At 38.9% G+C, this 12,890-nt stretch overlaps 1 protein-coding gene and 1 pseudogene across 1 annotated transcript; one reads left to right on the top strand and one right to left on the bottom strand.

Moving 5' to 3' along the window:
- The first annotated feature begins 411 nt into the window (after positions 1-411).
- LOC120277226 lies at positions 412-9,406 on the top strand. Its single transcript, XM_039283978.1, is given in 18 exon segments — positions 412-1,435; positions 1,877-2,002; positions 2,138-2,268; positions 2,413-2,623; positions 2,800-3,037; positions 3,115-3,160; positions 3,162-3,188; positions 3,190-3,225; positions 3,227-3,268; positions 3,344-3,679; positions 6,323-7,136; positions 7,560-7,679; positions 7,817-7,947; positions 8,106-8,316; positions 8,511-8,619; positions 8,621-8,746; positions 8,827-8,977; positions 9,053-9,406. Coding segments are annotated over 18 exon segments (4,008 nt in total). The 5' UTR covers positions 412-636.
- A 352-nt stretch (positions 9,407-9,758) lies between these two features.
- On the bottom strand, positions 9,759-12,456 carry LOC120277225 (annotated as a pseudogene).
- Positions 12,457-12,890: the final 434 nt, after the last annotated feature.

Raw genomic sequence — 12,890 nt, 5'->3', positions numbered from 1 at the left:
AGACCTGCATGTTGCCAAACAAGGAAATTTTGGTGGTGGTCTATCCGGGGGAGTAACCCACGTCCTAATATCTATATGTGTTGTGGCAGATGAATCGCGGAACAATTTAATGAAGCTCCAAACCGGTGTGGTTTGATAGAATGGCAGTCAGTCAATGGAGCATTGTCCATTGTCATATTATTGTTTAGATGCTCCAGGAGCACACCACCAACAAAAAGAAGTTGGAAGTTCTAATTGTAAGTAATTATGATGCATGACTTTGCCACCACAATTGGATTTTGACAGACAAGACTTGTCTTATGGTCCGCCCATGTGTCCACATACACGTTGACTTGAGTCTTGACTCCTGGTATCTATAAACCACGTTATGTAGGTGCCAAGGAGGTGCTTGCATGTCTCACCCTTGCCCTGGTAGTACCATGGCTCTTCTTCTCCGCTTCCTACTCCTCTCCTTCTTTCTCTCATTGTAGTCTTGGTTTCTCTAGCTCTATCAGGCTCTTTATACCAAGCATGCGGACAGACATGCAACTAAACAAGCCATGTTCAGACCACTTGACTCTTGATTCATATATATAGATATATATATATATATATATATACAGCCCTTATAAAGTTGGCTTGGCTGGCAGACACAACATGCCATTCCTTAATGAAGCCTTGCTATTCTTATTATTATCATTACTGGTTTGTCCAGCTCTATCAGACACGGTATATCAGTCATGTGAGACAGCCAACTACAGCACAAACAGCACCTATCAATCCAACCTCTTGACACTCCTCTCCTCTCTCTCTTCCAATGGCTCTGTTTCAGGCTTCTACGAGAACACGGTGGGCACAGTGCCCAACAGGACCTACGGCCTGGTCCTCTGCCGCGGCGACGTCAGCGCCACCGATTGCAGCAACTGCGTCAACGCCGCCACGCAAGACGTGATCCAGATATGCTCCAACAAGAAGGGTGGTCTTGTATGGTATGACCCCTGTTTCCTCCGCTATTCCAACCAAGACTTCCTCTCCTCTACCGACGACTACAATCCCCTCATCCTGTACAATTCCCAGAACGTGTCTGATCCTGATAAGTTTAAGAAGCTTGTGGTTGATCTTATGAATATGACAGCCCAGTTTGCATCTTATAACACATCCCGGAGATTCGCCACAGGGGAGGCCAACTTCACTGCGTCTAACCCCAAAATATACGGCTTGACCCAGTGCACCCCGGATTTGACAGGAGATCAGTGTTATAGATGCCTGCAAGGTGCTTTTAGCGTGATTTCCGGTTTTGCAGATAAGCAAGGACTAAGAATTATTGGAGTGAAATGCAATTTCAGGTATGAGGTGTATTCGTTCTTTGAGGGTAAGTCCATGGTGGTACTTTCTCAGTCGAATGGTACGAATACCACACCCACACCCACACCCACACCCACAGTTGAAGAAGAAGGTGAGATATTGATCGGTTTCCCTCCTTTACATCAAATTAATTAATTCAGCTAGTTTAAAGGTTTGCTGGGTTGTTGACTAACCTCCTTTGCATTTGTTCTTAGTTATTGTAATAAGGATTTAGATGAGACCTTTTTTTTGTGATCTTAAACGGAAACCCTGAAAGTAATACTATTTACCATGGTATGGTTTTTATGCTTTACAAAATAATGAACAAAAGATAACTTTTATCCTTTTCATTAGCGCATAAATCACTAACATCTTACATTTTTTTTTTAATTGCGGTATATTGATCTTTTGAAATATGAATAAATTACTAATTTATTAAAAAAATCATAAAAATGAAGCTGTAACATAGCGGCACAACTAATCTAAAAATAACAATATACATGTATATATACCAGAGGAGGAACAGCTGATAACAGAACATCTCTTGATGCAGGAAAGGAAAATAAAACTGGTATAATTCTCGCAATTTCCATCCCTCTGGTCATTGCTGTCCTGATGATTACCACTATTTGCATTTGCTTCTTTTTTTTTTGGAGGAGGTTGGCAAAGGAAATTCCCAGTGAGTATAAACAATGAATTAAGCCCTGTACATATAATTTGTTGCCAATACTTTAAGTTCGAAACAAATTCAAAATTTAAGATACTTTTCCAAAGTGAATTTTAAAGCACTTCCTTTACACACTTCTTTTTGTAGATTTGACCAACTCAGAGCAGATCACAAGCGTGGAGTCAATTTTATTTGATCTATCTGTGCTAAAAGATGCAACAGAAGACTTCTCTGAAGTGAATAAACTTGGACAAGGTGGCTTTGGTTCTGTTTTCAAGGTAAAGCTACACCCCTCTCTGTTATTTCATTAAGAAAACTAGAAAAATCAACTGATTGCTAAAGATATAACCTGATTATATAGTTCTTTGAATGACCGTTCCCCTTTCCGTCCATTGAAGCTTTTTGTGATTTTCATTTTGTAGGGAACATTACGTGATGGAAGAGAAATAGCTGTTAAAAGGCTATCAGCAGGCTCAGGGCAAGGAATAGAGGAGCTAAAAAATGAACTAGTATTGGTTGCAAAGCTTCAACACAGGAACCTTGTGAGGCTTTTGGGTGTTTGCTTGGAAGGACGAGAGAAGATGCTTGTCTATGAATATGTTCCTAACAAAAGCCTTGATACGATTCTGTTTGGTATGCCTTTCTTCTTGTTCTGCTTTCTTTTGTTCAAATATAAACATGTCACACACTCACCAATATAAACTGTGCGTAATCTATATTAAATCCTTTATCTTCTTCTTGTTTGTATGTTGTGTTCAAGTCTTTTGTGGTTTCATAATTCCTTAAATCTTTGGGTTTGTATGTTGTAGATTCTGTCAAAAGCAAGCAACTAGATTGGGGTAGACGATACAAGATCATAAGTGGAATTGCTCGTGGTCTATTATACCTGCATGAAGATTCTCAGCTAAAGATTATACACCGGGATCTAAAAGCAAGCAATATATTGTTGGATGAGGACATGAATCCAAAGATATCAGACTTTGGGTTGGCTAGGCTTTTTGAATGTGATCAAACTGGGGGAACCACAAGCCGAGTAGTTGGAACATTGTAAGTATAAACTAGAAACTCCAGAGATCAAGAAAGAAGTTGAAACTAAACAATCATGTAATTTCAATGGTTTGCAGTGGATACATGTCTCCAGAGTATGTGATACGTGGTCAGTATTCAGCAAAAGTCAGATATATTCAGTTATGGAGTTTTTGGTTCTGGAAATCCTGACTGGTCGAAAGAACAGTGATTTACTTGAAAAATGAACAAGCGGAAGACCTGCTAAGCTATGTAAGTACCAGTGGTATCTTAATTTCATCCAATCATCATCATATAATCTGGTAATGATTGACTGTTTTCTTACAGACATGGGAGCATTGGACCAGAGGAACAATTTCAGAGATACTAGACCCCTCTCTGTGCGATCAATGGCCAAGAAGTGAGGCATTGAGATGTATTCAGATTGGTTTATTATGTGTGCAAGAAGATCCAGCAAACCGACCCACCATGTCAATGGTGGTTCTCATGCTCAACAGCTACTCTGTGTCCCTCCAATCTCCTTCAAAGCCTGCATTTTGTGTAGGACTGAGCGGTGGCATGGATTCAGATGCATTCCAGAAAGGTACTAATGTGTCCACTGATAGATTTGAAGGGTCCGTCCCAATGACTCCAAATGAAGTTACAATATCAGAAATGGAACCCAGATAAATAGATGCTGCCCCCCAATATAATTCAGGAGAGTTCTCAGCATCAGAGATCCTGATGCTTTCCAATTACTTCAAGCATTGCATATCATGGATTAAATTATATATTGTCTCCGTTCTGCAGGATTGTTTGATAGACACATAACTCGTACTGTATATTTCTAATATTTTTCTGCTCTTCAATAAGGTGACCATCTTGTTTGGTCACTTAAGTATTCGAATATCATAATTGAGAAAATAATAATATTATCTTTACTGAAGGAAGTTAAATGTTAACCAATTTTCTACATCGTGTTTTTGGATAAAAGTGGATAAATCACTGATTTATTCAAAAAGTGAAAAAGCCAAAAATAACAACAGACGACTAAGACAAATAAGAAAAAGAAAAGAACAGAGGAGAGAGAAAAGATGAGAATGCAACACCATGGGTGTAACAAAACAAAACAATGAGAGAAAAAAAAAAACAATAGCAGAAAAAAACACAAACAAAGATCTACAACCAGGAGCTGAGGAGACGAAGTCCACCAAGAGACAGCAGAGGTCACCACTTTAGGTCCGGAGAGATCACATCCCGATTCAATCGATCGAAGCTATACCCAAAAAGAAAAAAAGGTTATCTAGAACCAGGATGAGATGGCCTGCTTAGTGTGTCTGTGTACGAAGCAGTGGGCAAGGTACTGGTCAGCCCGCATTGGTAAAAGAGGAGAATTTTATAGCAAACTAATGTGAGTTACCAATAAGTATCCAGGTGCTGTCGCGCTGAGTGGCGGCCTGTGTCTTTGTTGTCTTCTTCTATTCCTGTTTGCTATCTGTTTTCTTGTTTGCTGTACCACTTCGTGTGGTTTGCTCTGTAATCCTGTTTTTTGTTGTGTTTGGTGTTGTTGGTGTTTGTATAGGGTTTTATTATTGAAGTGATTTATTTATTTTTTAAAATAAATAAATAATAATAATAAAAAATATCCCTCGTAAATCATATGCGGTAAAGGTGAAACCCAAAGGTTAGTAATATCTGTTCCAACATGGAGGCTGGACTCATTGGTATCTTCAACCATGAAAAGTTTCCTTGTGTGTCTCGTGTGTTAAAAAGAGGTCAAGTCAGGCCCTTTCGTGTCATTCAACGTTTGAATTCCACATGCCACAATAAAAAGTAAAAAGTATTGAGTTATTAACAAAACGGTATTGATTTCATTAGGAAAAATAAAGTCGCTTAAACGACTATTCTATTTTGGCTATTAGTATCGAGTCCCTCAGATGAGCTGTTCACCTCGAGCTGTCAAGCCGTGGCCTCCAAGCTCGATTTCCATCTCGCAAAAGCTGAGACCACGGTTCGCGTGAGCGACTGACTCCCCACGTGTTTCGTCTCAGGTTCGCTGCATTGTCGCCTTTCTAAATATAAGTGTCAAAATTTAAAATGCTTTAAGTTCAAATCTCACTAGATATAATAGTTATAATAAATCTTAGAATAGGTTCAGATTTACAGTTCAAAACCCCTATATCACCTGGGATGGATGAAGACGTAAAAAACCGGGCCCATGCATAAAAAAGGAAAGGTAAACTATGTACATTTGAAACTATAAAACAGAAATGAAAACAAAAACAGAGTTTACAGAGTTCACATGCAAAGGAGCACATTTTTTTTTTATTTTTATTTTTTGACAAAGACAATAAACATCTCTCCACAAGAAGTGTCAAGGAACAGACATATGCATCTATTACGGTGGCTTAATAACCTTATAGAAATTTATTAACTTGTCCATATATCACATAGGGTGATTAAAATCTTATTATGTGTATGCCCAGAAGATATATTAAAAATCTTGCAAGAGAGAAAAACGACATCTTCTCTTAGATGACCCATAAACAGTAAATAAATAATACTACTACAGTAATATATAATATTCTACAGTACGCACTATAATATATCAATACAATTTTTTTTTAGAATAATAGACGATAAGTGCTCTTTTTATATGAATATAAACAGTACCGAACAGTATTGAAACCCGGATGTACAGTGTATGTACAGTATGAGAATAGTGTAAAAATTTCAGGTGAACAATATATTTAATAAGACGGTCGTGAGAATTTCGAACCCACTGACCCCTCATCTTATACTGTCATACCATCAGTGCTATCCAATGGTTGACTACAACAATACAATTGTTCAAAAAATTTAATTGTGAGTCTGCTCTGCTCATTTTCCATTTTTCATTTTCATAACAGTCCATTAAAGTTTGTTTTTGTTTTAACTAACAACGTGGTGTTTGTTAAAAATAAAAAATAAAAAAAAAAAGGCATTCCCCTAGCAGATAGAAAGGTGCATCCATCGAGAGATATTAATTCACTTACGTCTCCGTCTTGGACTCATTGACTCGTAAAACATCGCTGGCTAGTTTGCCACCACACCAATTATGATGTGCATGGCCCACAGGAAAGTTTTCAAATAAACACAATTCCATGTATCAGGCGTTTATTAAAAAAACATTGAGCAGATGCAATTCCAACCTTCTTTTTCTTCAAACTGGTCATGTTCACACCCGTTGGCTCTTCACACACAACTCTCTCGCCCTTTCCCCTTTTCCCCAACTCATGTTCAGCAACATAAACAGAGGCCATTGGCTTAACTGACAAACACTGAAATCCCAACATGCTATGCCTTACTGAAGAAACTTTACTACTCTTGTTACTATCATCATTAGTAGCTTCTCCAGCTCTCTCAGACACAGTATATCAGTCATGTGGGACAACCGGCAACTACACCACAAACAGCACCTTTCAATCCAACCTCTTCACACTCCTCCCTTCCCTCTCCTCCAATGGCTCTGTTTCAGGCTTCTATACCAACACAGTGGGCACAGTGCCTGACAAGATCTATGGCCTGGTCCTCTGCCGCGGTGACACCAACGCCACCACTTGCCGCAACTGTCTCGACGTTGCCAGGCAAGACGTGATCCAGATATGCCCAAACAACAAGGGTGGTCTTGTATGGTATGACCCCTGTTTCCTCCGCTATTCAAACCAAAACTTCCTCTCCTCCACTGACAACTCCAATCCCCCCATCCTACTCAATACCCAGAACGTGTCTGAACCTGAGAAGTTTAACAAGCTTGTGGTTGAGCTTATGGATATGATAGCCCAGTTTGCATCTTATAACTCATCCCGGAGATTCGCCACCGGGGAGGCCAACTTCACTGTGTCTAACCCCAAAATATATGGCTTGACCCAGTGCACCCCGGATTTGTCAGGAGATCAGTGCTATAGATGCCTGCAAGGTGCTTTTAATGCTATTTCCAGTTTTGCAGATAAGCAAGGACTGAGAGTTCTTGGAGTGAGATGCAATTTCAGGTATGAGTTGTATTCATTCTATGAGGGCAAGTCCATGGTGTTGCTTTCTGCTTCCTCTCCTCAGTCTAATGGTACGAATACCACAATCACACCCACAGTTAAAGAAGAAGGTGAGAAAATGATTGCTTTTTTCTTTCCCTCCATTTATTCTTTTACATCAAATTAATTCTGCTAGTTTAAAAATGCCTCTTGGGGTGTTCACTGACTTATCTTCGAATCACTGAAAGTGATACAATTTGCCATGATGTGCTGCATATGCTTTAAAAAATTATGAAGAAAAGACAACTTTCAACCATTTTCATTAGTGCGTCAATGAATGACATCTTCCATTTTTTTTTTAATTACATTGATCGATTCTTGATTATGAACCATCATCTTTAGAAATGAGTAAAAGTTCTTTATGATCACAAAGGTATTTGAGGCTTGTCAGAAAACTGCACAACTTTTTTCTAGTACAATATAACAATAAAATTTTTTTCCTCATGTTTATGTCAGAGGAGGAACTACTGATAATATAACATTTCTTGATACAGGAAAGAAAAATAACACTGGTATAATTCTTGCAATTTCCATCCCTCTGTTCATCGCTGTCCTGATAATTAGCACTATTTGCATTTGCTTTTGGAAGAGGAGGTTATCGAAGAAAATTCCTTGTGAGTATAAACTGTGAATTAATTAAGCTCTGCACATCCAGTAAATTGCTGATTGCTAAACTTTGACACAAAGTCAAAATTTAAGATGCTTTTCAAAAGCGAGTTGTTGAAGAACAACCTTTACACACTTTTTGTAGCTTTGACCGAATCAGAAGAGATCACAAATGTGGAGTCAATTCTATTTGATCTATCTATCCTTAGAGATGCAACAGCAAACTTCTCTGATGAAAATAAACTTGGAGAAGGTGGCTTCGGTGCAGTTTACAAGGTAATGTAGCTCGGTTTGTTCCTTTGATGTGGCAACAAAAATAAAATTCATTGTGAAAATCATTTCCGCCTTATTGCTAATTCATTGATGTTAAAAGTGGTAAATTGGATTCTGATCATCAACAACATTCTCAATATGGTTACCCACTTAATCCATAGGGCTTGTTGCATGATGGAAGAGAAATAGCAGTTAAAAGGCTTTCAAGAGGCTCCGGGCAAGGAATAGGAGAGCTGAAAAATGAATTAGTGCTGGTTGCAAAGCTTCAACACAGAAACCTTGTGAGGCTTTTGGGTGTTTGCTTGGAAGAACAAGAGAAGATACTTGTCTATGAATATGTTCCTAACAGAAGCCTTGACACCATTCTGTTTGGTATGTGACTTTCTTCTTGTTCTGCTTTCTTATAATCAACTATGAACATGCGCATACACTGAGCGTCAATATAAATTGTATATATTTGCTCCATCTTAAAGCTATTATTTACTTCTTTTTTGTACGAATTTGACTCCTTTCAGGGATTTTTTTTTTTTTGATAATCCCTGAACTATGGATTTTGTATGAAGCAGATTCTGTCAAACGCAAGCAACTAGATTGGGGAACACGGTACAAGATAATAAATGGAATTGCTCGAGGCTTATTATACCTGCATGAAGATTCTCAGCTAAAGATTATACATCGATCTAAAAGCAAGCAATATATTGTTGGATGAGGACATGAATCCAAAGATTTCAGATTTTGGTTTGGCTAGGCTCTTTGGCGGTGATCAAATTGGTGGCACCACAAGCCGTGTCGTTGGAACATTGTAAGTAGAATTTTGAAGCTGTAAAGATTAAAAAGAGAAGCTCACTCTTAACAATGATATAATTTTCAATGTTTTTACAGTGGGTATATGGCTCCAGAGTATGCCATGCGTGGTCAGTATTCAGCAAAGTCAGATATATTCAGTTTTGGGGTTTTAGTTCTGGAAATACTGACGGGACGAAAGAACAGTAATTTTCTCGAAACTGAACAAGCTGAAGACTTGCTAAGCTATGTAAGTAGTAGTGGTATCTTAATTTTATCTGATCATAATTATATGATTAGATAATGATTGACTGTTTTCCTACAGACATGGGAGCATTGGACCAGAGGAACAATTTCAGAAATACTAGACCCATTTCTGGGTTGTCACTGGCCAAGAAGTGAGGCATTGAGATGTATTCAGATTGGCTTATTGTGTGTTCAAGAAGATCCAGCAAACAGACCCAGTATGTCAATGGTGGTTCTTATGCTAAGCAGCTACTCTGTGTCCCTCCAAGCTCCTTCCAAGCCTCCATTTTGTATCGGACTGAGTGGTGGCATGGAATCGAATGCATTCTCGAAAGGTTATAATTCTTCAACTGGTGAATTTGATGGATGGATAGATAAATCCGTCCCAATGACTCCGAATGAAGTTTCCATATCAGAAATGGAGCCCAGATAGATGTTACTGCTGAATTTCGCTGTCTAGTCCATCACAAATCTGAATGCTTTGCAATTACTTCAAACTTATATCATGGATTAATTAGTTATGCATTCTATTTGTTCGCCAGGATATTTTGACTGATCCATATCTTGTACAGTTGAACTATGTGTTTTTTTAATATTAAGAATTTCCTTTTTGTGTAAAGGTGGATAAACCAGTATGGCTCTGTGTGAGGTTATCCACCCCTGTGGATCCTGGTAACCTGTCCATCTGTATTTTTCTTTTATCTCTGTTATTGTCATCCTGCTTATACTTGTCCCTATTAATCAGGCCATCATCACAAGTAAAAATAAAAAGTAAAAATCATCTATTAGAAAGCAAGTTAAATATTAACTAATATCTTTAGATTTATGATTATCCTCAGACTCTGAAGGAATCAATACAAAAAATAATAAACAAAAGCTAATTTAAGTATAATTTCAGGCATGCCTTTACCATTATCTAGGTTCCATATCAGACATGGAAATTTCATTTATGCAAGTGAGATTTGCAAGCTGCATTGAGGATTCATTTCTGTATCTTCTTTCCACCAACTGGATATCTGCATTACCAGAGTGCTCATCTGACTCCATGATACAACTACTTTTGCTGAAAAATCCAGGGATTAAAGGCGGTGGAAGAGAAGTGGAATAGCTGCTGAGCATGTTCACAGCCAAAGCCATGCATGGCCTCTTTGTTGGGTCTTCCTGAACGCAAAGCAACCCAATGTGTATGCATCTCAGCACTTGTTCGGCAGGGAATTCCTCTCCGATTCGTTTGTCTTTCAGTTCTAATGCTTTCCCTTCATTCCAGTGTTTGTACACCTATAAGTTTGATTTTTTACGAGTAATTATTATTTTCATTAAGACATGCATAGATTAACAAAGTTATGGTTCATTCACTTTATAAAAAAAAAAAACATAAAATAAAATGCACAGCTTGGAACTCACATTGTTTACAAGGTCAGATGCAGGTTGATATCCCACAACGCCTCTGTTTTTTTGGCCAGTCACAATCTCCAACACCAGCACACCGTAGCTAAAAACATCTGATTTTGGTGAGAATTCTCCGCGCATAAGATATTCTGGTGCCATGTACCCACTGCATAGAAAAACCAACTATCATCAATCCGTTTTCCATTTTTTTAAATACACTTCATGATCAAAGATCTATCATATGAAGTGAGTGCTTACTGTGTCCCAGCAATTCTAGTTGTGTTCGCTTGAGTTTCGTTCAAAACCAAAATGCTTTGCAAGACCAAAGTCTGAAATTTTGGGGTTCATGTTTTCATCCAGTAAGATATTGCTTTGCTTTCAAGTCCCGGTGAATAATCCTTAGGCGTGAATCTTCATGAAGATAAAGTAATCCTCTGGCAATGCCTTCAATGATCTTATACCTGCTGCTCCAATCTAGTTGCTGACTCCCCATTATCATCTGTTTATAAATGCAATTTAATTAGTTGAAATTAATAAGAGTCAAACTGATGGATAGTGTGCTTACAACCCTACCAAACTTACCAAATAAAAAAATTTATCAAGGCTAGAATTAGGAAGGTATTCATAGACAAGGAGTTTCTCATTATTATCCAAACAGCAGCCCAGTAACCTGACAAGATTCCTGTGTTGAAGCTTAGCGACAAAGATAACCTCATTCCTTAGCTCCTGCAAGCCCTGACCTGAGGTCGCTGAAAGTCTTTTCACAGCTATATCCTGTCCATCTTTCAAAGTCCCCTGCATCGATCGGGTTAATCAAGTAATATAATAGCATTTAAAGTTTAATAGAAGATCACACATCTTTTGACCTTATAAACTGATCCAAATCCTCCTTGTCCTAGTTTATTTTGGTTAGAAAAGTTATCCGTGGCATCCCTGAGAGTACTTAATTCAAACCATTTGGATTCTGCACTTGTAAAATCTGTTTCATCATCTTGAAGATCACGTAAAAATATGAGTTTTCTGATTTTTCTCCTTTTCTGTGAACAGAGGTAAATGACAGATACAAGCCCAATGGCAACAGTCAAAGAAAGGACTACAGCAAGAACCGTCTTCATTGTATCATTACGTTTTCCTGCCGAGATGAGTGACAAATTCAATTACTGTTGACACAAATTAAGTTTTGCAGCAGAATGTATTTTGAGATGCCATTAATTTACCTTGATTAATAGTTACCTCACTGGGATACCCGCGTGTCAGCGGCGGAGGCCGCTGTGCCAAGATGGGATAGATCTCGAATCTAACATAGCAGCTCATAGAAAACACTCGGCAACCTTTTGTATGACCAACTTCCAGCAGATGGGGAAGAGCTTGATTCAAACAAGTGGAACAGCCAGCATCGGTTAAATCCCGAGTGCACCCTGCCATCCCGTAGATGTCCCCAATTATGGAATCATTGAAAGATGTTGAAGCGAATTTAGTAACTTTCCTGGGGGCTTTGGACAACACCTCGGACATTAGTTTCCTTAATGGCTGGATAAACAATGTCGGATTGGAGACGTTGTTGAAGTTCTGGACGGTTATGAAGTTGAGAGAGATCTGGGAGAAGAAGCAGCTGTCGGAGTAGCGGAGGGTGCACTTGTCCGAGAGTATGGTGGCTGAGCGGTACATCAGGCATTGGGAAAAGGCTTTCAAGGCCGAGCGGTAGAGGCAGATACCACAGTCGTATGCGGACATGTCAGTGCGGCACTGAGCGAGGCCATAGGCCACAGCTGGAGCTGTCCCCACAGAGTTGTTGAAGAATAAGTTGTTTGAGTTGGCGGCAGCGTCAGGGAGACTGGATAGTAGGTTGTCCAGGTTGGCCTTGAATGGGCTTGGGATGGTGTAGTTGGAGCTGAAGTCGCACCAAGGGAGGATGGTATCTTTGTGTAAATCATAGGCTTCAGACAGAAAGAAGAGGAGGAGGACCGCGATGAATATGAACGCCATTAAAAAATTTTCTGTTGTGAGGTGTTCGCAGGATGTGGCTTCATTGTAGGAATTTATACATGACAACTGTTAAGCACCTTTCAGTTTCAACAAACACATTGAAAGGTATCATCCCTGCAACGAGAATGTGGTAATTCATATATATATATATATATATATTGATAAAAATAGATAAACCACAAATTTATTAGAAAATCAAAGCAGCGAACAACTAGAAAAACAAAACAAGCAAACAAGAGACAACAACTAGAAAGAAATCGAGATAAAAAGGACGCTACACCGCATAGGCGACAGTCACAACAAACAAAAAAAGGAGAAAAACTAAGCAACAAGAACCGACTGAAAACCCCACTTAAAACCGAAAAGACGTAAGACACCAAGAGGCAACAAAGCGTCAACTCAGCCCGACTAAGAAGGTTCAATCTCGAGGAAGTGGGTCGAATCGAAGTTGTCGGCGAGGTCCGCAAATCCCGCTCTCGAAAAGTCGAGAGCGCGCTGACGATCCCGAATGGAATCACTGGATACATGCAAAGATGGATCCC

Source organism: Dioscorea cayenensis, chromosome 15, assembly GCF_009730915.1.
Source record: "Dioscorea cayenensis subsp. rotundata cultivar TDr96_F1 chromosome 15, TDr96_F1_v2_PseudoChromosome.rev07_lg8_w22 25.fasta, whole genome shotgun sequence".
Classification (NCBI taxonomy): domain Eukaryota; kingdom Viridiplantae; phylum Streptophyta; class Magnoliopsida; order Dioscoreales; family Dioscoreaceae; genus Dioscorea; species Dioscorea cayenensis.
The sequence above is the reverse complement of the archived record's forward strand: the minus strand, read 5'-3'. Positions and strand labels throughout refer to the sequence as shown.